The sequence below is a fragment of the Clarias gariepinus genome, chromosome 28 (assembly GCF_024256425.1).
Source record: "Clarias gariepinus isolate MV-2021 ecotype Netherlands chromosome 28, CGAR_prim_01v2, whole genome shotgun sequence".
NCBI classification, from domain to species: domain Eukaryota; kingdom Metazoa; phylum Chordata; class Actinopteri; order Siluriformes; family Clariidae; genus Clarias; species Clarias gariepinus.
In genome coordinates, this window is record NC_071127.1 from 831,355 (window position 1) to 856,187 (window position 24,833).

Below are 24,833 nucleotides of genomic sequence, written 5' to 3' on the forward strand. Positions count from 1 at the left end.
TGCCAGCTTCAGATCCCCCCCAGTTTAGAATACAGTTTAGATTCTTTTTTATTGTAAATAAGTTATATTAAGAAATACAGCAAAATATTATGACTAAATTACTTTATTTCATTATTAAAATAAATAATTATGTTAAATAATTACATATTAAAGTAGCATTCTTCTCTGCCTAACTCAGCGCCCCTTATTGACCGGCCGCTACTGATTAAGTGGTAAAGATGGTGAGTAAGTAAGTAAGACTTTAAGAGATGTGTGTCTAAGGTGGACGACTTCTGGTGTGAGCGTTATGGCGTAATCACCTACAACTTAACATCAGTGCTAGGATTAGAGCTCGATATACTGTGGAGGTAGGATCCTGTCCATAATTCAGTCCATCTCCCTATGGCCATAAAGTTATACAACATGGACACTCTACAGAGAGTCGCCGTTAGTAACAATAAAACAGTATTATTACAGACCTGGACAACTTGTGACATAGCTACCCATGCTCTTGGGCCATACCATTTCCAGTGCACTCTCTGATTTACAATACCTTGTCTTTTTTAACTGACCAAGCCCAGGGCCCAGACACTCTTTAGGTGCCCTAATGGCAGCAGATTCCCACCTGTGTTTTTTATTCTCATGCCATTTTAAGCGTCAATACCCCCAAAAAAACCTGATGCTGAAAAAGGATCTTTAGAAGAACAGTGGGGCTCATCACATGACATCAGATCAGCAAAAAACAAACACATACATAAAAACGGAACGTGTCTGATTTATTGTTCCACATAGTACATTAATTATAAAAAATAAAAATAGATAAAAATATTAACCCACCCCAGATGGGACTCGAACCCACAATCCCTGGCTTAGGAGGCCAGTGCCTTATCCATTAGGCCACTGGGGCTGCGCGGAGACACGCTGTGGGCGGGGCCGTTATAAAGTTTCAAACCTATAACGTCATCGCAGTCCGCTAGCACGCATTAGCACTCACCTTACTATAATTTAATGATAATCATAAGCAAAAAGTATAAAACAAAGAATTTACATTTTCACCCAGAGCGGGATTCGAACCAGGGTCTAGACGATTTTATGCTATTAGTTGAGCAACGTCACACCACGTGGAAAGCCGCAAAAATGCTTCAATTTCATTGGCTGTCACCGAATGCCAGCTATTCACGACTTGCCCGCGCGAACGAGTCGTGTGTTGTGTTTCTTTACTAAACTAAACCTGATTTATATAAGTTTAACCCGTTTATTATCATTATTCAGTTACTTATTTACCATAAACACACACACACACACACACGCACACACTTTGGCATAAATATGTTTTATTTCTCTTACATTAATCAGTAGTTTGGTTTTCATTCATTTTAGTGAAATAAAGAGAGAAATAAAGACCATCAGGTTACAGGGGCTCATCCACAGAAACACAGACCCAGAGCAATAAGTTTAATAATCAGACTGATATCAGTACAATCACAGGGAAGAGGATTAAACCTCTGATTAACATAAAGACCAGGGCCGTGTCTCAGTCCTCACTCCACCGTACTCGTCCGTGTCTCAGTCCTCCCTCCACCGTACTCGTCCGTGTCTCAGTCCTCGCTCCATCGTACTCGTCCGTGTCTCAGTCCTCGCTCCACCGTACTCGTCCGTGTCTCAGTCCTCGCTCCACAGTACTCGTCCGTGTCTCAGTCCTCGCTCCACAGTACTCGTCCGTGTCTCAGTCCTCGCTCCACAGTACTCGTCCGGGTCTCAGTCCTCGCTCCACCGTACTCGTCCGGGTCTCAGTCCTCACTCCACCTTCTCCCTCAGTCCCCGCTCCATCGTACTCGTCCATGTCTCAGTCCTCGCTCCATCGTACTCGTCCGTGTCTCAGTCCTCGCTCCACCGTACTCGTCCGTGTCTCAGTCCTCGCTCCACTGTACTCGTCCGTGTCTCAGTCCTCGCTCCACCGTACTCGTCCGTGTCTCAGTCCTCACTCCACCTTCTCCCTCAGTCCCCGCTCCATCGTACTCGTCCATGTCTCAGTCCTCGCTCCACCGTTCTCGTCAGTGTCTCAGTCCTCGCTCCACCGTTCTCGTCCAAGTCTCAGTCCTCGCTCCACCGTACTCGTCCGTGTCTCAGTCCTCGCTCCACCGTACTCGTCCGTGTCTCAGTCCTCGCTCCATCGTACTCGGCCGTGTCTCAGTCCTCGCTCCAGTCCATCATAAAGGTTCTCAATGGGGTTGAGATCTCAGGGCTCTGTGTTCGGGCCGCTTAAGATCTCGAACTTATCACGGTGTGTCTTTATAGTCCGCAATCACGTTGAAATAGTAAAGGGCCTTCCCCAAACTGTGGACACTGAGTTTAGTGAAGCGCAGAATTGTCCAATATGTCCTGATACGCTGAAGCATTAGGAGTGTCCTTTACTGGGAAATAATCAACAGGTTTGGACAAATACTTTTGCACGCATGTCTTAAAATGTCAGGCTCCGTCCCAAATCATACGCTGTAGTGCTTCACAAGAGGAGGAGTGTCTGTGGTGGTTAAGGTGAGCGCATGACATCATCGAGTGTGTGGAGGAGCTGAGAGCACTTCAGATGTGTAAGCACTGAGACACACCCTGCCTGGTCCCCTCACACACACATTACCTGGACCATGATTACACTTAAAGGAATGTGTAAAAATACACCACACACACACACACACACACACACACACACACAGCATCGGTTCGACTCTTCCTCTTCACTCATTCATCATCGATCAGTTTCTCCGCCCCGTTCTCGGTCTGTCCGCTCCTCTTGTCCTCGTCCTCCCTCTCGTCCTCTCCCTCCTCCTCGTCCTCGTAGTTGGGCGCGGTGTAGTTGAGGGTGGTGCGTGAGAGGTCCACCTCGATGGGGAAGACGTCGGCCTCCTTCAGCACGGCGTAACACTCGTCATAGTAACGCGACATCCCCGAGACGAACCTCTGCAGCTGAAACACAATGTCCTGAACTATACACACACACACACACACACACAGTGATGTGAACAGTTTAACTCTTATTCCTTATCTGAGCGCCCCCCACAGTCACACAATAAGAGGACATTTAAACTAAGACTTGAACCTAGTCCGTGTTTTATCTGTTGAAAATTAAAGACATTACACACAGTATTATAGTCAGTACTGGTTCTTACAGGCCACGCCCACCATCCACCTGAAACAGAAGAAGTTGTCACATGACAGCGTGAGTGTGTGGTGTGTATCTCACCATGTTTCTGGTCGAGCAGCTCGATCTTCTCCAGGACGTCTTTACGCATTTTAGCAAATCGAGAGCGAGCCTCCTGTCGACAGCGTAGGATCAGACGATACTCGTAATTCCCCGTGCTGACGCGGTACAAGGGTTCTCCCAGCGCCTACACACACACACACACACAAGTCTATAGTGTGTAGTGAAGTAAACAAGTGAAGTAATGACATGACTTATGATTGTGCTTTTAAAAGACTTTATGGAGAACAATAAGTACTGAGGTGGTTGTTGTTGTTCCAATACTTTTGTCCAGGTCACATTTATTTATTTATTTCTCCATCCAGTTATCTCTGATTTATTAAACTCACTCCGCTGCTCAGGTTTACTCCATCAAGACTACAGCTAGTTTGAAGCTGAGGCCCAGTTTCGCACCAGTTCTTTGTTTTCAGACGACCAGAACACCGGACCTCAGACGGAACACTTTGCTGTGTAGATCAAAGATGGGGGCGGGGCAAGTTAATGTTTGTGACCACCATCTTCAAAGACTTTACTCAATATTCACTGGGCAGCTCCGATGCTTTCTAGTAATAATAGAACTCCCTACAGAGACATGATGGAGTTCACCGCTGTTGTTGTTGTTGTTGTTGTGCTTGTTACTAGAATTTTTATTATTATTTTTTTTTTTTGCTGCTGATATACTGAAGACTATAATCTTTATATGAGGTGATAAAAGATTTCCCTGATATTTAAATCAAATATTTTAAAAAGTTAATTTTAAAATATATTAAAGTCAATAACAATTAATCTCCTCCAAAACCGACATTTCACCTTCAGAACTCGTCACTTCTGGATTAACAGATTAAACTCGTAAACACTGAGGAGCCGCTGTGTGTAGATGTGCTGATGTCCCTGAGTCAGCAGCGTGTGTGTGTGTGTGTGTCACACACACAGGAGTCATACAGGGAAGTCTGTGAGGACGTGGTAAATTATGAACTGGAGAAAAAAAGAAAAAAAAAAAAAACTTACGATGCAGCTGTACTCCTCATCATCCATCTCCTTCACCTTCAGACAGTACGACTGTAACACACACACACACACACACACACACACACCTCTGAATCTAAGACTGTACACATTCATTTGCATATTTAATTAAGAGTTTAATAAAGCCCCGCCCACACTCGGTTAAAGTTGCTATGTAAGAAATAAAGGCCGTGACTGTAGAGTTAAACTGTTAGACACATGACATCACACGTCTACAGGGATGAACACAGGTCAGAGGTGGCTGCGCATAGCGACCGTTGCTAGGCAGTGATGTGATGGGATGTGAAAGGGGGAGGAGAGGGCGGGGGTGAAGTAATGAAGGCTGTGATTGGTCGGGTCCTGACGCTCACCAGGTACTCGAACTTGACGTCCAGATACTTCCGGATGGTCAGTTTGGTGTCTGGAATCGCCTTGTGGAGGTACGTGTTCAAATCATGCAGCATCTAAAACACACACACACACACACACACACACACACACACACATTCAGGAAGTGTCCTAACATCCAGTGGTCTCCTGGTGTGTAGAAGGTGTTGATTAATTCTCTGTAACAGCAGCGGCTGGTTCTAACTACAGTTTCTCAGTAACACGACAAGCTGATGTTATTATTCTGATTAAAGTTCCAGAGGAGATTAAGGTGAAGTGAGAAGAGGAAGTGAAGATGTTTCAATAACGTCTCACAGATATAAACTGTAAACACTAACCCTGTCTGTAATAAACACTCAGGGTTGTGCTGTTAGAGGAAATTAATCACTCAGAGATAGTTTATTTAGAGTAACTCTGCTCCACCACACCACGCTGTAGATGATTAGTTTACTGAAACAGCACCGCACACTGTGTGTTTATTTAAAAAAGAGAAAGTGTTTATAAGACAAAGAGCTTCATGATGAGGAAGTGTTATTGAATAAATTCTCAATTCACAGCAGGTTTAAATCTAGAAATGAGAACAAAGCAGAGTCGAGTTTATTAACGCAGGTGGAGGAGGAGCGGTAAATAGCACTATGAACTGTGTGTGTGTGTGTGTGTGTCTCACAGGACTCACCAGGGCCAAAAGAAGAAGCTGTTACTTTACACACTGTAATTATCAGTGTTTCTGAAGACTGGATTCACTTTGAAACTTTCTCACACCCTGACTAGCATGGTTTAGTATCTGGAACTGAACTTTAACAAGGTCATGTGTCTATGTGTGTGTGTGTGTGTGTGTGTGTGTGTGTGTTAGGATTCAGATCTCTATGTACACACAGTCATTATAAATCTATAAAAGACATATGGTCTAAAGTCTCCACAGCATTTCAGTGATATTTATTATCAGTTTTCAGTAACTACGATAAATATGTGGACAGTTTAGTCTCGTGTGTATTTCCTTGCACAGGTCATCTCCGACTTACGAACATTTCCACACTCACGAACGGACCACGGTTCTATGAACATTCATAGATGTCAACAAATCACAGAAGTAGCACACGTGTATTGTACAAACAACAGACACTGCAGTGCACCAGATACTAATATTTATAATTATATGCAATTTTTTCAGTGTGTAAGTGAATGTATAAAATATCTAAAGTCCGGTATATATTGTGTGTGTGTGTGTGTGTGTGTGTGTGTGTGTGTAAATAGAAAATGATTGGCCTGTAAAGCTGTCCTTATGGCTGTCCTGAATTTCAGAAAATTCTCATTGTCCAATACAGTGGAAAACAGCTCTGAGACAGAATGGCGTCCTGCATTCCCCTCGCGATTTACAGGCACAGAGACAACAGTGTAAGATTAATTTCCCCAGGTGTGATTATAGTTTTTGTCCACATGATGGCAGTGTTGTGAAAGGGGACAAAGATTTATTCTAGTGAATTGTTATGCTTTATATTGTACCTTCATGTCAAAGGCGTCTAAGACTCACTTTGAGAGACTTAAGAACAATTCAGACTTACAAACGTGCTACTGTAACAGAACTCATTCGTAAGCATGTGTAATCGTCACTCGGTGTTCGTAAGTCGGGGACGACCTGTATTGTTATGAATGTGAGACGAGTCAGAGTTTCTCTCACGGGTTTGATGGTCTTCAGCAGCTGGATGCCAAACTTCTCGATGTTACGATGAGCTTCTGCGAACTTCACAAACGCCTCACTGGCTGCAGCCTGCGGCTCCCGAACGCCGATCACCGAGAACACGTTCCCAAACGCTGTCCACACACACACACAGCTTTACTCACAGCCAGCTCATCTCATTATTATTATTAAACTATAAACACACAACATTACCCATAATTCCACTGGGCCTCACCTCTGTGTGTCTGTGAGAGCTCAAAGAACGCTCTGAGTAACCGCTTACTGTGTTCCATCAAGCCTGTAACACACACACACTGAATAGAGAACACCTTCACCAGGACGAGTGTGTGTGTGTGTGTGTGTGTGTGTGTGTGTGTGTAATTAATGTAACATCAGGCTTACCCTTGTACAGCTCCGCAGTCTTCTCCAGTTCCTCTAGTTTCTTTACAAGTCCATCTACACACACACACACACATACACACCATGACGAAAATCACAGTTTAAATCATTCTCCGAATGATTGTTTTAATCATTAAGTGTGTGTGTGTGTGTGTGTGTGTGTGTGTGTTACCGTTACAGAGGATGGCTCTGCTCAGTCCGAGTGCGTCCGCCGTCCCTGAGCTCATGTTCTCCACCAACCGGTGCTTCACCTTCTTTAACACTGTGAGAACACACACACACAGTGTGTTAAGCTGACCCTGTTTTATCCCTGTTACTCCAGAGAGATGGGACTAATCAGTCTGTGGCTGTGTTCCATTCAGAAGTGTACTTCACAGTGCATTCCCTACTCCCTGTGCAGTGAATGTCAGTTAAGTGAACTTCTTCCCTCAACTAAACTCCATTCTGAACACGCTGTGATGTTACATCGGCAGTGCGTTACCATGGTAACATAAGCAGAGTAGTGTAGTGTAGAGTAGGGTAGAGTAGTGTAGAGTAGAGTAGTGTAGTATAGTGTAGATTAGAATAGTGTAGAGTATTGAAGTGTAGTGTAGTGTAGTGTAGAGTAGAGTGGTGTAGAGTATTGAAGTGTAGTGTAGTGTAGTCTAGTGTAAAGTAGAGTAGTGTAGTGTAGAGTATTGAAGTGTAGTGTAGTGTAGTGTAGAGTAGAGTGGTGTAGAGTATTGAAGTGTAGTGTAGTGTAGTCTAGTGTAGAGTATTGAAGTGTAGTGTAAAGTAGAGTAGTGTAGTGTAGAGTATTGAAGTGTAGTGAGGTGTAGAGTAGTCTAGTGGAGAGTATTGAAGTGTAGTGTAGTGTAGAGTAGTGTAGAGTATTAAAGTGTAGTGTAGTGTAGAGTAGTGTAGAGTATTAAAGTGTAGTGTAGAGTAGAGTATGGAAGAGTAGTGTAGAGTAGTGTGGAGAAGTGTAGAGTAGTGTGGAGAAATGTAGAGTAGAGCAGTGTAAAGTAGAGCAGTGTAGTGTGGAGTAAAGGAGTGTAGTGTGGAGTAGAGTAGTGTAGTGTAGTGTGGAGAAGTGTAGAGTACAGCAGTGTAGTGTGGAGTAGAGCAGTGTAGTGTGGAGTACAGCAATGTAGAGTAGAGTAGTGTGGAGAAGTGTAGAGTAGAGCAGTGTAGTGTGAAGTAGGAGGTGTAGTGTGGAGTAAAGGAGTATAGTGTAGTGTGGAGAAGTGTAGAGTAGAGCAGTGTAGTGTGAAGTAGGTGTAGTGTGGAGTAGAGGAGTATAGTGTAGTGTGGAGAAGTGTAGAGTAGAGCAGTGTAGTGTGAAGTAGGAGGTGTAGTGTGGAGTAGAGGAGTATAGTGTAGTGTGGAGAAGTGTAGAGTAGAGCAGTGTAGTGTGAAGTAGGAGGTGTAGTGTGGAGTAGAGGAGTATAGTGTAGTGTGGAGAAGTGTAGAGTAGAGGAGTGTGGAGTAGAGGAGTGTAGAGGAGTGTAGAGTAGTATAGTGTAGCGCAGTAGTATAGTGTAGTAAAGTAAAGTGTAGTAGTATAGTGTAGAGCAGTATTGTAGTAGTATAGTGCAGTAGTTTAGTGTAGTAGTATAATCTAGAGTAGTATAATGTAGAGTAGTGTAGTATAATGTATGGTGTAGTGCAGTAGTATAGTGTAGTGCAGTAGTATAGTGTAATCTAGAGTAGTATAGAGTAGTGTAGTATAATGTAAAGTAGTATAGTATAGTGTAGAGTAGAAGAGTGTAGTGTAATGTATAGTGTAGTGCAGTAGTATAGTGTAGTAGTATAGTGTAATAGTAAAGTGTAGTGCAGTAGTATAGTGTAGAGTAGTATAGTGTAGTATAGTGCAGTAATGTAGAGTAATCTAGAGTAGTATAGTGTAGAGTAGAATAGTATAGTGTAGTATAATGTATAGTGTAGTAGTATAGTGTAGTGCAATAGTATTGTGTAGAGTAATCTATAGTATAATGTAGAGTAATCTAGAGTAGTATAATGTAATGTAGTATAGTATACAGTAGAAGAGTGTAGTGAAATGTATAGTGTAGTAGTATAGTGTAGTGCAGTAGTATCGTGTAGAGCAGTATAGTGTAGAGTAGTATAGTGTAGTATAGTGCAGTAGTATAGTGCAGTAGTGTAGAGTAATCTAGAGTAGTATAGTGAAGAGTAGAATAGTGTAGAGTAGTAGAGTGTAGTGTAGTATAATGTATAGTGTAGTAGTATAGTGTAGTGCAGTAGTATAGGGTAGAGTAATCTAGAGTAGTATAGTGTAGAGTAGAATAGTATAGTGTAGAGTAGTAGAGTGTAGTGTAGTATAATGTATAGTGTAGTAGTATAGTGTAGTAGTATAGTGTAGTAGTATAGTGTAGTGCAGTAGTATAGGGTAAAGTAATCTAGAGTAGTATAGTGTAGAGTAGAATAGTGGAGTGTAGAGTAGTAGAGTGTAGTGTAGTATAATGTATAGTGTAGTAATATAGTGTAGTAGTATAGTGTAGAGTAATCTAGAGTAGTATAGTATAGAGTAGTAGAGTGTAGTGTAGTATCTTTCTTCACAGGCTACTCAGGTGCTTGTTCAGTCCCTTGTTATTTCAAGACTGGACTACTGCAACTCACTCCTGGCAGGCCTGCCTCTGTCCACGATTCGTCCTCTGCAACTGATCCAGAATGCAGCAGCACGTCCCAAGTTCTCCCACACCACCCCACTCCTCCGCTCCCTGCACTGGCTTCCTGTAGCTGCCCGCATCAAATTCAAAACACTGATGCTTGCCTACAAAGCTAAAAATGGCCCAGCACCCACTTACCTCTCTGCGCTAATTACACCACGCACTGCACCACGTTCCCTCCGATCCTCCAGCACTGCTCGCCTCATCCCACCATCTCTCAGGGATCGAGGGCGGCATTCATCCAGGCTCTTTTCTGTTCTAGCACCTAGGTGGTGGAATGAACTTCCTCTAGTCCGTACATCAGAGACTTTGACCATCTTTAAACGACGACTCAAGACGCATCTGTTTCTCAAGTACTTGGACTAACCCTCCCCCCCAAAAAAACCCTCTTCTTAGTTGTGTTAGACTAATGGCACTTAGTTATTAACCTAGTTAACCCAGTGTAAGTATGTATCCAATTATGTAAACATTAAAGCACTTTTTGTAAGTCGCTCTGGATAAAAGCGTCTGCCAAATGCCTAAATGTAAATGTAGTATAATGTATAGTGTAGTAGTATAGTGTAGTAGTAATATAGAGTAGTATAGTATAGAGTAGTAGAGTGTAGTGCAATAGTAAAGTGTAAAAGTGTAGTGCAGTAGTATAGTGTAAAAGTGTAGTGCAGTAGTAAAGTGTAGTGCAGTAGTATAGTGTAGTAAAGAGTAGTGCAAAAGTAGTGTATAGTGTAGAGTAGTATAGTGTAGTAGTATAGTAGTATAGTGTAGTAAAGTGTAGTGCAGTAGTAGAGTGTAGTGCAATAGTAAAGTGTAAAAGTGTAGTGCAGAAGTAGTGTATAGTGTAGAGTAGTATAGTGTAGAGTAGAATAGTGGAGTGTAGAGTAGTAGAGTGTAGTGTAGTATAATGTATAGTGTAGTAGTATAGTGTAGAGTAATCTAGAGTAGTATAGTATAGAGTTGTAAAGTGTAATGTATAGTGTAGTGCAGTAGTATAGTGTAGTAGTATAGTAGTATAGTGTAGTAAAGTGTAGTGCAGTAGTAGAGTGTAGTGCAATAGTAAAGTGTAAAAGTGTAGTGCAGAAGTAGTGTATAGTGTAGAGTAGTATAGTGTAGAGTAGTAGTAAAGTGTAGTGCAGTAGTATAGTGTAGAGTAGTAAAGTGTAGTAGTATAGTGTAGTGCAGTAGTATAGTATAGTGTAGTGCAGTAGTATAGTGTAGTGCAGTAGTATAGTATAGTAAAGTGTAGTGCAGTAGTAAAGTGTAGTGCAGTAGTATAGTATAGAGTAGTAGTATAGTGTAGAGTAGTATAGTGTAGAGTAGTAAAGTGTAGTAGTATAGTGTAGAGTAGTAAAGTGTAGTAGCATAGTGTAGTGCAGTAGTATAGTATAGTAAAGTGTAGTGCAGTATAGTAAAGTGTAGTGCAGTAGTAAAGTGTAGTGCAGTAGTAAAGTGTAGTGCAGTAGTATAGTGTAGTGCAGTAGTATAGTGTACAGTAGTATAGTGTAGAGTAGTATAGTGTAGAGTAGTATAGTGTAGAGTAGTGTAGAGTAATATAGTGTAGAGTAGTGTAGTGTACAGTAGTGTAGTGTACAGTAGTGTAGTGTACAGTAGTGTAGAGTAGTGTAGTGTACAGTAGAGTAAAGTAGTGTAGCGTAGAGTAGTCTAGTATAGCGTAGAGTACTGTAGTGTACAGTAGTGTAGAGTAGTGTATAGTGTAGTGTAGTGTAGTATAATGTATAGTGTAGTAGTATAGTGTAGAGTAATCTAGAGTAGTATAGTATAGAGTTGTAAAGTGTAATGTATAGTGTAGTGCAGTAGTATAGTGTAGTAGTATAGTAGTATAGTGTAGTAAAGTGTAGTGCAGTAGTAGAGTGTAGTGCAATAGTAAAGTGTAAAAGTGTAGTGCAGAAGTAGTGTATAGTGTAGAGTAGTATAGTGTAGAGTAGTAGTAAAGTGTAGTGCAGTAGTATAGTGTAGAGTAGTAAAGTGTAGTAGTATAGTGTAGTGCAGTAGTATAGTATAGTGTAGTGCAGTAGTATAGTGTAGTGCAGTAGTATAGTATAGTAAAGTGTAGTGCAGTAGTAAAGTGTAGTGCAGTAGTATAGTATAGAGTAGTAGTATAGTGTAGAGTAGTATAGTGTAGAGTAGTAAAGTGTAGTAGTATAGTGTAGAGTAGTAAAGTGTAGTAGTATAGTGTAGTGCAGTAGTATAGTATAGTAAAGTGTAGTGCAGTATAGTAAAGTGTAGTGCAGTAGTAAAGTGTAGTGCAGTAGTAAAGTGTAGTGCAGTAGTATAGTGTAGAGTAGTATAGTGTACAGTATTGTAGTGTAGAGTAGTATAGTGTAGAGTAGTGTAGAGTAATATAGTGTAGAGTAGTGTAGTGTACAGTAGTGTAGTGTACAGTAGTGTAGAGTAGTGTAGTGTACAGTAAAGTAGTGTAGCGTAGAGTAGTATAGTATAGCGTAGAGTACTGTAGTGTACAGTAGTGTAGAGTAGTGTATAGTGTAGTGTAGTATAATGTATAGTGTAGTAGTATAGTGTAGAGTAATCTAGAGTAGTATAGTATAGAGTTGTAAAGTGTAATGTATAGTGTAGTGCAGTAGTATAGTGTAGTAGTATAGTAGTATAGTGTAGTAAAGTGTAGTGCAGTAGTAGAGTGTAGTGCAATAGTAAAGTGTAAAAGTGTAGTGCAGAAGTAGTGTATAGTGTAGAGTAGTATAGTGTAGAGTAGTAGTAAAGTGTAGTGCAGTAGTATAGTGTAGAGTAGTAAAGTGTAGTAGTATAGTGTAGTGCAGTAGTATAGTATAGTGTAGTGCAGTAGTATAGTGTAGTGCAGTAGTATAGTATAGTAAAGTGTAGTGCAGTAGTAAAGTGTAGTGCAGTAGTATAGTATAGAGTAGTAGTATAGTGTAGAGTAGTATAGTGTAGAGTAGTAAAGTGTAGTAGTATAGTGTAGAGTAGTAAAGTGTAGTAGTATAGTGTAGTGCAGTAGTATAGTATAGTAAAGTGTAGTGCAGTATAGTAAAGTGTAGTGCAGTAGTAAAGTGTAGTGCAGTAGTAAAGTGTAGTGCAGTAGTATAGTGTAGAGTAGTATAGTGTACAGTATTGTAGTGTAGAGTAGTATAGTGTAGAGTAGTGTAGAGTAATATAGTGTAGAGTAGTGTAGTGTACAGTAGTGTAGTGTACAGTAGTGTAGTGTACAGTAGTGTAGAGTAGTGTAGTGTACAGTAGAGTAAAGTAGTGTAGCGTAGAGTAGTCTAGTATAGCGTAGAGTACTGTAGTGTACAGTAGTGTAGAGTAGTGTATAGTGTAGTGTAGTGTAGTATAATGTATAGTGTAGTAGTATAGTGTAGAGTAATCTAGAGTAGTATAGTATAGAGTTGTAAAGTGTAATGTATAGTGTAGTGCAGTAGTATAGTGTAGTAGTATAGTAGTATAGTGTAGTAAAGTGTAGTGCAGTAGTAGAGTGTAGTGCAATAGTAAAGTGTAAAAGTGTAGTGCAGAAGTAGTGTATAGTGTAGAGTAGTATAGTGTAGAGTAGTAGTAAAGTGTAGTGCAGTAGTATAGTGTAGAGTAGTAAAGTGTAGTAGTATAGTGTAGTGCAGTAGTATAGTATAGTGTAGTGCAGTAGTATAGTGTAGTGCAGTAGTATAGTATAGTAAAGTGTAGTGCAGTAGTAAAGTGTAGTGCAGTAGTATAGTATAGAGTAGTAGTATAGTGTAGAGTAGTATAGTGTAGAGTAGTAAAGTGTAGTAGTATAGTGTAGAGTAGTAAAGTGTAGTAGCATAGTGTAGTGCAGTAGTATAGTATAGTAAAGTGTAGTGCAGTATAGTAAAGTGTAGTGCAGTAGTAAAGTGTAGTGCAGTAGTAAAGTGTAGTGCAGTAGTATAGTGTAGTGCAGTAGTATAGTGTACAGTAGTATAGTGTAGAGTAGTATAGTGTAGAGTAGTATAGTGTAGAGTAGTGTAGAGTAATATAGTGTAGAGTAGTGTAGTGTACAGTAGTGTAGTGTACAGTAGTGTAGTGTACAGTAGTGTAGAGTAGTGTAGTGTACAGTAGAGTAAAGTAGTGTAGCGTAGAGTAGTCTAGTATAGCGTAGAGTACTGTAGTGTACAGTAGTGTAGAGTAGTGTATAGTGTAGTGTAGTGTAGTATAATGTATAGTGTAGTAGTATAGTGTAGAGTAATCTAGAGTAGTATAGTATAGAGTTGTAAAGTGTAATGTATAGTGTAGTGCAGTAGTATAGTGTAGTAGTATAGTAGTATAGTGTAGTAAAGTGTAGTGCAGTAGTAGAGTGTAGTGCAATAGTAAAGTGTAAAAGTGTAGTGCAGAAGTAGTGTATAGTGTAGAGTAGTATAGTGTAGAGTAGTAGTAAAGTGTAGTGCAGTAGTATAGTGTAGAGTAGTAAAGTGTAGTAGTATAGTGTAGTGCAGTAGTATAGTATAGTGTAGTGCAGTAGTATAGTGTAGTGCAGTAGTATAGTATAGTAAAGTGTAGTGCAGTAGTAAAGTGTAGTGCAGTAGTATAGTATAGAGTAGTAGTATAGTGTAGAGTAGTAAAGTGTAGTAGTATAGTGTAGAGTAGTAAAGTGTAGTAGTATAGTGTAGTGCAGTAGTATAGTATAGTAAAGTGTAGTGCAGTATAGTAAAGTGTAGTGCAGTAGTAAAGTGTAGTGCAGTAGTAAAGTGTAGTGCAGTAGTATAGTGTAGAGTAGTATAGTGTACAGTATTGTAGTGTAGAGTAGTATAGTGTAGAGTAGTGTAGAGTAATATAGTGTAGAGTAGTGTAGTGTACAGTAGTGTAGTGTACAGTAGTGTAGAGTAGTGTAGTGTACAGTAAAGTAGTGTAGCGTAGAGTAGTATAGTATAGCGTAGAGTACTGTAGTGTACAGTAGTGTAGAGTAGTGTATAGTGTAGTGTAGTATAATGTATAGTGTAGTAGTATAGTGTAGAGTAATCTAGAGTAGTATAGTATAGAGTTGTAAAGTGTAATGTATAGTGTAGTGCAGTAGTATAGTGTAGTAGTATAGTAGTATAGTGTAGTAAAGTGTAGTGCAGTAGTAGAGTGTAGTGCAATAGTAAAGTGTAAAAGTGTAGTGCAGAAGTAGTGTATAGTGTAGAGTAGTATAGTGTAGAGTAGTAGTAAAGTGTAGTGCAGTAGTATAGTGTAGAGTAGTAAAGTGTAGTAGTATAGTGTAGTGCAGTAGTATAGTATAGTGTAGTGCAGTAGTATAGTGTAGTGCAGTAGTATAGTATAGTAAAGTGTAGTGCAGTAGTAAAGTGTAGTGCAGTAGTATAGTATAGAGTAGTAGTATAGTGTAGAGTAGTATAGTGTAGAGTAGTAAAGTGTAGTAGTATAGTGTAGAGTAGTAAAGTGTAGTAGTATAGTGTAGTGCAGTAGTATAGTATAGTAAAGTGTAGTGCAGTATAGTAAAGTGTAGTGCAGTAGTAAAGTGTAGTGCAGTAGTAAAGTGTAGTGCAGTAGTAAAGTGTAGTGCAGTAGTATAGTGTAGAGTAGTATAGTGTACAGTATTGTAGTGTAGAGTAGTATAGTGTAGAGTAGTGTAGAGTAATATAGTGTAGAGTAGTGTAGTGTACAGTAGTGTAGTGTACAGTAGTGTAGAGTAGTGTATAGTGTAGTGTAGTATAATGTATAGTGTAGTAGTATAGTGTAGAGTAATCTAGAGTAGTATAGTATAGAGTTGTAAAGTGTAATGTATAGTGTAGTGCAGTAGTATAGTGTAGTAGTATAGTAGTATAGTGTAGTAAAGTGTAGTGCAGTAGTAGAGTGTAGTGCAATAGTAAAGTGTAAAAGTGTAGTGCAGAAGTAGTGTATAGTGTAGAGTAGTATAGTGTAGAGTAGTAGTAAAGTGTAGTGCAGTAGTATAGTGTAGAGTAGTAAAGTGTAGTAGTATAGTGTAGTGCAGTAGTATAGTATAGTGTAGTGCAGTAGTATAGTGTAGTGCAGTAGTATAGTATAGTAAAGTGTAGTGCAGTAGTAAAGTGTAGTGCAGTAGTATAGTATAGAGTAGTAGTATAGTGTAGAGTAGTATAGTGTAGAGTAGTAAAGTGTAGTAGTATAGTGTAGAGTAGTAAAGTGTAGTAGCATAGTGTAGTGCAGTAGTATAGTATAGTAAAGTGTAGTGCAGTATAGTAAAGTGTAGTGCAGTAGTAAAGTGTAGTGCAGTAGTAAAGTGTAGTGCAGTAGTATAGTGTAGTGCAGTAGTATAGTGTACAGTAGTATAGTGTAGAGTAGTATAGTGTAGAGTAGTATAGTGTAGAGTAGTGTAGAGTAATATAGTGTAGAGTAGTGTAGTGTACAGTAGTGTAGTGTACAGTAGTGTAGTGTACAGTAGTGTAGAGTAGTGTAGTGTACAGTAGAGTAAAGTAGTGTAGCGTAGAGTAGTCTAGTATAGCGTAGAGTACTGTAGTGTACAGTAGTGTAGAGTAGTGTATAGTGTAGTGTAGTGTAGTATAATGTATAGTGTAGTAGTATAGTGTAGAGTAATCTAGAGTAGTATAGTATAGAGTTGTAAAGTGTAATGTATAGTGTAGTGCAGTAGTATAGTGTAGTAGTATAGTAGTATAGTGTAGTAAAGTGTAGTGCAGTAGTAGAGTGTAGTGCAATAGTAAAGTGTAAAAGTGTAGTGCAGAAGTAGTGTATAGTGTAGAGTAGTATAGTGTAGAGTAGTAGTAAAGTGTAGTGCAGTAGTATAGTGTAGAGTAGTAAAGTGTAGTAGTATAGTGTAGTGCAGTAGTATAGTATAGTGTAGTGCAGTAGTATAGTGTAGTGCAGTAGTATAGTATAGTAAAGTGTAGTGCAGTAGTAAAGTGTAGTGCAGTAGTATAGTATAGAGTAGTAGTATAGTGTAGAGTAGTAAAGTGTAGTAGTATAGTGTAGAGTAGTAAAGTGTAGTAGTATAGTGTAGTGCAGTAGTATAGTATAGTAAAGTGTAGTGCAGTATAGTAAAGTGTAGTGCAGTAGTAAAGTGTAGTGCAGTAGTAAAGTGTAGTGCAGTAGTATAGTGTAGAGTAGTATAGTGTACAGTATTGTAGTGTAGAGTAGTATAGTGTAGAGTAGTGTAGAGTAATATAGTGTAGAGTAGTGTAGTGTACAGTAGTGTAGTGTACAGTAGTGTAGAGTAGTGTAGTGTACAGTAAAGTAGTGTAGCGTAGAGTAGTATAGTATAGCGTAGAGTACTGTAGTGTACAGTAGTGTAGAGTAGTGTATAGTGTAGTGTAGTATAATGTATAGTGTAGTAGTATAGTGTAGAGTAATCTAGAGTAGTATAGTATAGAGTTGTAAAGTGTAATGTATAGTGTAGTGCAGTAGTATAGTGTAGTAGTATAGTAGTATAGTGTAGTAAAGTGTAGTGCAGTAGTAGAGTGTAGTGCAATAGTAAAGTGTAAAAGTGTAGTGCAGAAGTAGTGTATAGTGTAGAGTAGTATAGTGTAGAGTAGTAGTAAAGTGTAGTGCAGTAGTATAGTGTAGAGTAGTAAAGTGTAGTAGTATAGTGTAGTGCAGTAGTATAGTATAGTGTAGTGCAGTAGTATAGTGTAGTGCAGTAGTATAGTATAGTAAAGTGTAGTGCAGTAGTAAAGTGTAGTGCAGTAGTATAGTATAGAGTAGTAGTATAGTGTAGAGTAGTATAGTGTAGAGTAGTAAAGTGTAGTAGTATAGTGTAGAGTAGTAAAGTGTAGTAGTATAGTGTAGTGCAGTAGTATAGTATAGTAAAGTGTAGTGCAGTATAGTAAAGTGTAGTGCAGTAGTAAAGTGTAGTGCAGTAGTAAAGTGTAGTGCAGTAGTAAAGTGTAGTGCAGTAGTATAGTGTAGAGTAGTATAGTGTACAGTATTGTAGTGTAGAGTAGTATAGTGTAGAGTAGTGTAGAGTAATATAGTGTAGAGTAGTGTAGTGTACAGTAGTGTAGTGTACAGTAGTGTAGAGTAGTGTATAGTGTAGTGTAGTATAATGTATAGTGTAGTAGTATAGTGTAGAGTAATCTAGAGTAGTATAGTATAGAGTTGTAAAGTGTAATGTATAGTGTAGTGCAGTAGTATAGTGTAGTAGTATAGTAGTATAGTGTAGTAAAGTGTAGTGCAGTAGTAGAGTGTAGTGCAATAGTAAAGTGTAAAAGTGTAGTGCAGAAGTAGTGTATAGTGTAGAGTAGTATAGTGTAGAGTAGTAGTAAAGTGTAGTGCAGTAGTATAGTGTAGAGTAGTAAAGTGTAGTAGTATAGTGTAGTGCAGTAGTATAGTATAGTGTAGTGCAGTAGTATAGTGTAGTGCAGTAGTATAGTATAGTAAAGTGTAGTGCAGTAGTAAAGTGTAGTGCAGTAGTATAGTATAGAGTAGTAGTATAGTGTAGAGTAGTATAGTGTAGAGTAGTAAAGTGTAGTAGTATAGTGTAGAGTAGTAAAGTGTAGTAGTATAGTGTAGTGCAGTAGTATAGTATAGTAAAGTGTAGTGCAGTATAGTAAAGTGTAGTGCAGTAGTAAAGTGTAGTGCAGTAGTAAAGTGTAGTGCAGTAGTAAAGTGTAGTGCAGTAGTATAGTGTAGAGTAGTATAGTGTACAGTATTGTAGTGTAGAGTAGTATAGTGTAGAGTAGTGTAGAGTAATATAGTGTAGAGTAGTGTAGTGTACAGTAGTGTAGTGTACAGTAGTGTAGTGTACAGTAGTGTAGAGTAGTGTAGTGTACAGTAGAGTAAAGTAGTGTAGCGTAGAGTAGTCTAGTATAGCGTAGAGTACTGTAGTGTACAGTAGTGTAGAGTAGTGTATAGTGTAGTGTAGTGTAGTATAATGTATAGTGTAGTAGTATAGTGTAGAGTAATCTAGAGTAGTATAGTATAGAGTTGTAAAGTGTAATGTATAGTGTAGTGCAGTAGTATAGTGTAGTAGTATAGTAGTATAGTGTAGTAAAGTGTAGTGCAGTAGTAGAGTGTAGTGCAATAGTAAAGTGTAAAAGTGTAGTGCAGAAGTAGTGTATAGTGTAGAGTAGTATAGTGTAGAGTAGTAGTAAAGTGTAGTGCAGTAGTATAGTGTAGAGTAGTAAAGTGTAGTAGTATAGTGTAGTGCAGTAGTATAGTATAGTGTAGTGCAGTAGTATAGTGTAGTGCAGTAGTATAGTATAGTAAAGTGTAGTGCAGTAGTATAGTATAGAGTAGTAGTATAGTGTAGAGTAGTATAGTGTAGAGTAGTAAAGTGTAGTAGTATAGTGTAGAGTAGTAAAGTGTAGTAGTATAGTGTAGTGCAGTAGTATAGTATAGTAAAGTGTAGTGCAGTATAGTAAAGTGTAGTGCAGTAGTAAAGTGTAGTGCAGTAGTAAAGTGTAGTGCAGTAGTAAAGTGTAGTGCAGTAGTATAGTGTAGAGTAGTATAGTGTACAGTATTGTAGTGTAGAGTAGTATAGTGTAGAGTAGTGTAGAGTAATATAGTGTAGAGTAGTGTAGTGTACAGTAGTGTAGTGTACAGTAGTGTAGAGTAGTGTAGTGTACAGTAGAGTAAAGTAGTGTAGCGTAGAGTAGTCTAGTATAGCGTAGAGTACTGTAGTGTACAGTAGTGTAGAGTAGTGTATAGTGTAGTGTAGTGTAGTGTAGAGTAGTATAGTATAGTGTAGTCCACTTCTCAGGGTTCTTCAGGCCGCTCAAAACAGTCTTTAACTACTCTGATGGGCGGGGCTAAACTACACTGACCAATGAGACGACACTGTTTACAGTTCAGTGAAATAGAGATCACACACACACGCACACACACATATATCAAGAGCACCAAGGTTGTGTGTGTGTGTGTGTGTGTGTGTGTGTCTTACCGATATCCAGTGATTTGCCCTGTTTGGGGTCGGCCTGCAGTTTATTGTAGTGTATCACTGCTTCACCCTGTAACACACACACACACACACCACACTAAATTAATGAAGAAAAAAAAAACTATTAACATGTGTGTAGTTGAATGACAGTGTGGTACACACACACACACACACACACACACACCTGTACAGCCTGTATCATCTTGGCCACCTCGACCTTGGTCTTTCCCTTTACTGGTTTCCCGTTCACTCCTGTGATCTCATCACCCGCTGCCAATGTCCCGTCCCGCGCTGCTGGAGTGTTATCAAATACCTGACACACACACACACACACACAGTTTTTAGTTCATCCCGGTTTAAACACACAGCTCCAAAATTAAACAAACCTAAAGTCACCTGTACGATGTAGAGACAGGGGCAGTACTGAGCCCCGCCCCCTATACTGATCCCAATCAGGTTCTGAGTGTCCTTCTTTAGTGTCACTGTTCCAGGAACTGTGGGAATCCCACTATACACACACACACACACACACACACACACACACACACACACACATTTTCAGCACTACAACAGTACACTTCTGAACTTCTTTCTCTCTAACCTTCTAATATCGTCTTCTAACCCTAAAGTGATCAGTGACACAAAGTAATATCTTATTGAGATTTGTTTGATGTTTCTCCTTCATGTTGTAAAACAATTGGGACAGATTGTTTCCTGATTTCCAGTGTTCAGTCTGAGTGAGACCACAGTTGGCGTGTCTGTGAGGTCATGTACAGTCAGGAGAAATACATTAATAAGTGTGTATTGTGATCTCTAGAACAGCTGTGTGTTTTTCACAAATAACCCGAGGTTTATCTCTGAACATCAACACCTTCATGGAGCTGACTGAACTGTTACGGTAGCAAATAAACAACAAATAAACTTGGACAACTGGGCGTCTTGGCTGTCTGGAAATGTGATATCGATTCTGTTTGTTTGTGCTGAAACAGTTCAGGTTTCCACAAAAAAAAGTATATATAAATATAAAAATTAAACCTGGAAACAGAAAAAAAGGAGAGAAGATCACTTAGTCTTTGCATTGTGTGTCTGTGTGTGCCACACTAAGCATGGACAACAGAAAGAGGAAAAGAGAACTGTGTAAGGACTTAAAAATAACCAAAAATATCATCAACCTCAAGGTTACAAGTCCATCTCCAGAGATCTAGATTTGTCTTTGTCCACAGTGCGCAACATTATCAAGAAGTTTGCAACCCATAGAACTGTAGCTAATCTCCCTGGACGTGGACGGAAGAGAAACATTTGATAAAAGGTTACAACGCAGGATAGTCCGCATGGTGGATAAGGAGCCCCAAACAAGTTCCATAGAAATTCAAGCCGTCCTGCAGGCTCAGGGAGCATCAGTGTCAGTGTGAACTATTCATCGACATTTAAATGAAATGAAAGACTGTGGCAGGAGACCCAGGAGGACCCCACTGCTGACACAGAGACATAAAAAAGCAAGACTACAGTTTGCCAAAATCTACTTGAGTAAGCCAAAATCCTTCTGGAAAAATGTCTTGTGGACAGATGAGACCAAGATAGAGCTTTTTGATAAAGCACATCATTCTACTGTTTATCGAAAACAGAATGAGGCCTACAAAGAACACAGTACCTACAGTCAAATATGGGGAGGTTCAAAGATGTTTTGGGGTTGCTTTGGTGCCTCTGGCACTGAGTGCCTCTGGCTGAGTGCAAGGCTTCATGAAACCTGAGAATTACCAAAGGATTTTGGGTCGCACTATATGGCCCAGTGTCAGAAAGCTGGGTTTGCGTCCGTGATCTTGGGCCTTACAGCAGGACAATGACCCCAAGTATTAACCAATTAAGTTAAGGGTGCCAATAATTTTGTCCAGCCCATTTTTGGAGTTTTGTGTCACATTATGACAAATCTGCTTTTTTTCCCCTCCCTTTTTTGTTTTGTTCCAATACACACAAATAGAATAAACATGTGTGTAGCAAAACATGTGTTAATGCAACACTTTTCTGTGAGAAATACTTGATTTTCTGGACAAATGTCAGGGGTGCCAACAATTTTCACATCAGGTTAACACATCTATGAAGGGTTTCTGGGAACGTTTTCACACACAAACTGGATACCACAGACAGTGTGTGTGTGTGTGTGTGTGTGTGTGTGTAATCAATATAAAGGCAGTCAATAAAGTCTTGGAGTGCACAACTCTATTATTATTATGACTATTATTTTATTAGTAGTAGTATAATTAGTAATACTCTGTGAGCTCAATAGGTAAATTAACTCTCTCTCTCTGTGTCCTAGAGAATCTGTGTAGTAAACATGTACATTTTCATGTGTGTGAATTTTTAGTTTCTTGTGAAGTGAGAACTTGCAGTGCTGTAAAGAGGAATTTCATCAGAATAACAAGTGAGACGGAAACTCGACAGAAAACATCAACCTCAGATTATCTACTGTACATCAATAAAAGAGAGGTTTTGACTGTACATTGGTCAGAACTCACTCTTTTAATTATATCTTATATGTATTATATCATATCTTTATATTTCTTTATGTTTCATACACTGGAGGACTAGACATCAGTCTCAGAAAGATTCTAAATTTCTGTCCATCTGTCCAGCCAGATTTTGTCTCAGCATCACACAAAACTGTCTGTCTAGACTTTACTGAACCTCCTGCAGTCCTTAGATCTCTGTCTGAAGTTTAATCTGCACCATCAGTGAATCTAAATGTGGAGTAAAAGTGATGTTATGAACAGTTATGTGTGGGATTTAATAATCTACTGTAAAATAATCTACTAATGTGCTACTGTCTCAATGTAAACAAACACCTGCACCAATAGATATTAATTAGAAAAGATAAAGTGAATATTTTGACTGGGATTAGTTCATATTTTCACTTTGGCTGAAATAACAGCGCTGAAGTGGTATAAGTGAATTTTAACACGCTGGAGTGGTTTTAAGACAAAACTTCATCTTTATCCTTTTATCTACTTTTTCCATTTCTCATCTGTGATTCACTCTCCGATTACCGAACAGGGAGTGTATTTGTCTGAGCACCAAAGAAGGACAACTTAGTGTAAACAAGGCGTAAGATACTCAACCTTACAGAATGGGATTTCCTTGTATTAATAAGTTAGACAGAGAGTTCTGCTGTACAGAGAGACACACAGACATGTACGTGGGCTTCAACCTCAAATAATAACAATAATAATAATAATAATAATAATAATAATAATATCACTGATAACATTAAAGATCAGATTATTTTTAGATTTAACCTTTTAACTCTTTAACTGTTAATAATGAGTACTAACAGTTAGGTTTGACTTTTTTTGAGTAAAAATGACTTTTTTAATTGAGTTCTATAGATAGAAGTTGGCGAAGATCACACGTCTTGTGTTAATAATCTCCTGGTATTAAATACAACAGGACTGAAGGTGAGAGCTTTTCCCCATGACCATATATGGAAAGGTGGGCGTGTCTGATGGAATATAAACTCTAGTCTCAGGGTGAGGAACATCATTGTGCACACGGGGTAAGATCATCTCAGCAATCCCCTCGGGTTAACCAGCTAGAATTAACAGCTAATACTATTAGCTATTTAAAAACATAATTCCTGACAGGTTAGCTAGCTAGCATTAACAGTTTACACTATTATCATTTTATACAAAGGCCAACCCTGAAAAGATCCTGAGGCATCCAGAGAAGGACCACTTCCAACTGGATTCTGCTTTATGATAATTTGGAGCTACACACACAGCTCCCGAGCTCCCAGTGATCCAGACCCCTCTGCACCTGTCTGACTCATCCTGGTGCTAAACTGAACTAGACTGAACTCCCAGCCTCCTAACACACAGTATGAGTGCAGATCAATCCCTGCTATCCGTTATCACCCAGATGAGGATGGGTTCACTGTTGAGTCTGGTTCCTCTCAAGGTTTCTTCCTATTACCATCTCAGGGAGTTTTTCCTTTTCACCATCACCCTTGGCTTGTTCATCAGATCACTATGATCTATATTTTTCCTTTCTCCTACACAATTCCATAATCTTTTAATTTTGTGAAGCTGCTTTGAGACAATGATCATTGTTAAAAACACTATATAAATATAATTTTATTGAATTGAATACATAATTCCTATCAGGTTAGCTAGCTAGCTTTGTTGTTGGACTTTTGGCTGCTTTTAGCAGGGGGTCACCACAGTGGACCAGGTGGTCTGCAGATACAATGGACAGGTTTTATGACCAGATTCACTTACTGACCGAACCCTCCCATTTTATCTGGGTTAGCTGGCTAGCATTAACAGTTAATATTATTAGCATTTCATACATAAATCCTGTCAGGTTAGCTAGGGTTAGCTAGCTAGTATTAGGAGTTAATAAATAAATCTTTTCACAATTTCCAAATTCATTCAGAAAATTTTGTTTTAAATGTAATTATATTATTCTACTTAAAACTCCTCTCTTTTTATAGCACATGTAGCTTAAATAAAGTAGCATTAACAGTCAATAATATTAGCATTGTTTATATAAATCCTGTCAGGTTAGCTAGTTAGCATTAGGAGTAAATAAATAAATCTTTACAAAATTCCCAGATGTATTTATTTAGAAATGTTTATTTTAATGGTAATTCTACTCTCCTCTCATTTATTAATAAACCCTCAGGTTTATCATCTCAAGACTGTTAATTGTCCCCCTATTATTTTTGGAAGTATTTGATGAACAAGTACTTTTATTTTTAATGAATGTTATTAAAGTGTTAAAGTCCCTGAGGGGATCCTGTCAGATTAGCTTCATGCTAGCTTGTGAGGGTAAAGCTAAAGGTGATCCTGGGCAGACTGGTGGGTCCTAAAGCCCGCCGTGTTACAGGTGTGTGTGTGTGTGTGTGTGTGTGTGTGTGTGTGTGTGTGTGTAAACACAGCGTCACTCACAGCTTGTCCTCCTCGAGCTCGTAGTCCATGATGTCTGAGAACATGCCAGTGTGTACAGGGGCCTGAACCTGCACACACACACACACACACAGTGACAGAACAGACAATAACCCCCAGTCCTCTATTCTACCCCCGGAGTAAAGATGCACCCTGTGTAGTGCACTAGATCTAGTGGTGGTGATGTATTCAGTCCTTCACTTCATATCTCCTCTATTAGCTTAGCTTAGCTATACGTCACTATTCCTCCTGCAGTAACATTGGGGTTACAGTATACAGTCTTACCTGAACCGGAAGTGACGGTGACCCGGAAACAGATTACAGACTCCTTATCTACTCATAGTAACAGAACAGAGTTGATTTGTGAATAAACCCGGAGAGGTGAAGTGTATCCAGCTGTTCCATCCCTCTCTCTCTCCCTCCTCCTCTCTGTGTGTGTGTGTGTGTGTGTCCCTACTGCCTGCGTCACTTCCGGCGGCTTACCGGAAACACCTCCCGTCGCCTTGGTAACGCAGAAAGAACTCACCTTATTCTTCCAAAAGGTTTTTCAAAATAAGAAACTAATAATAAAAAACAATATTTACATTAGAATAGCGTTAATAATTAATAATTTTATTTACTTTCAGTGAAACTCCTAGGTTATAATGTGTTCTGATTATCACACACTTCTCATTATACAGTTTGTTGTTGTTTTCTCTTCTGTATATGTTCTATATTCTCTATAGTCTTAATGTTCTCTATTCAAACTACA

The 24,833-nt window shown here is 39.1% G+C and overlaps 2 protein-coding genes and 1 non-coding gene across 3 annotated transcripts in view; 1 reads left to right on the top strand and 2 right to left on the bottom strand.

The window, feature by feature from the left end:
• Nucleotides 1-813: 813 nt before the first annotated feature.
• On the bottom strand, nt 814-886 carry trnar-ccu (transfer RNA arginine (anticodon CCU)). Its single transcript has one exon. It is a non-coding gene; the product is annotated as a tRNA-Arg (tRNA).
• Nucleotides 887-2,183: 1,297 nt separating this feature from the next.
• pick1 (protein interacting with prkca 1) lies at nt 2,184-24,545 on the bottom strand. The gene is made up of 13 exons (XM_053490505.1): nt 24,368-24,545; nt 24,086-24,153; nt 19,542-19,653; nt 19,330-19,458; nt 19,149-19,215; nt 6,856-6,945; nt 6,687-6,740; nt 6,520-6,582; nt 6,285-6,418; nt 4,591-4,683; nt 4,223-4,273; nt 3,218-3,362; nt 2,184-2,960 (listed from the first exon to the last, which is right to left on the bottom strand). Exons 2-13 carry the CDS (start codon nt 24,127-24,129, stop codon nt 2,716-2,718), a joined length of 1,227 nt encoding a protein of 408 aa, XP_053346480.1. The 5' UTR covers nt 24,130-24,153; nt 24,368-24,545; the 3' UTR covers nt 2,184-2,715.
• polr2f (RNA polymerase II, I and III subunit F) overlaps nt 5,071-24,833 on the top strand; it is a 133,438-nt gene continuing 113,675 nt past the window's right edge. Inside the window, exon 1 of the mRNA XM_053490509.1 lies at nt 5,071-5,081. The gene's annotated coding sequence lies outside the window, so the exon portion shown is untranslated. The remainder of the gene's footprint in view (nt 5,082-24,833) is intronic.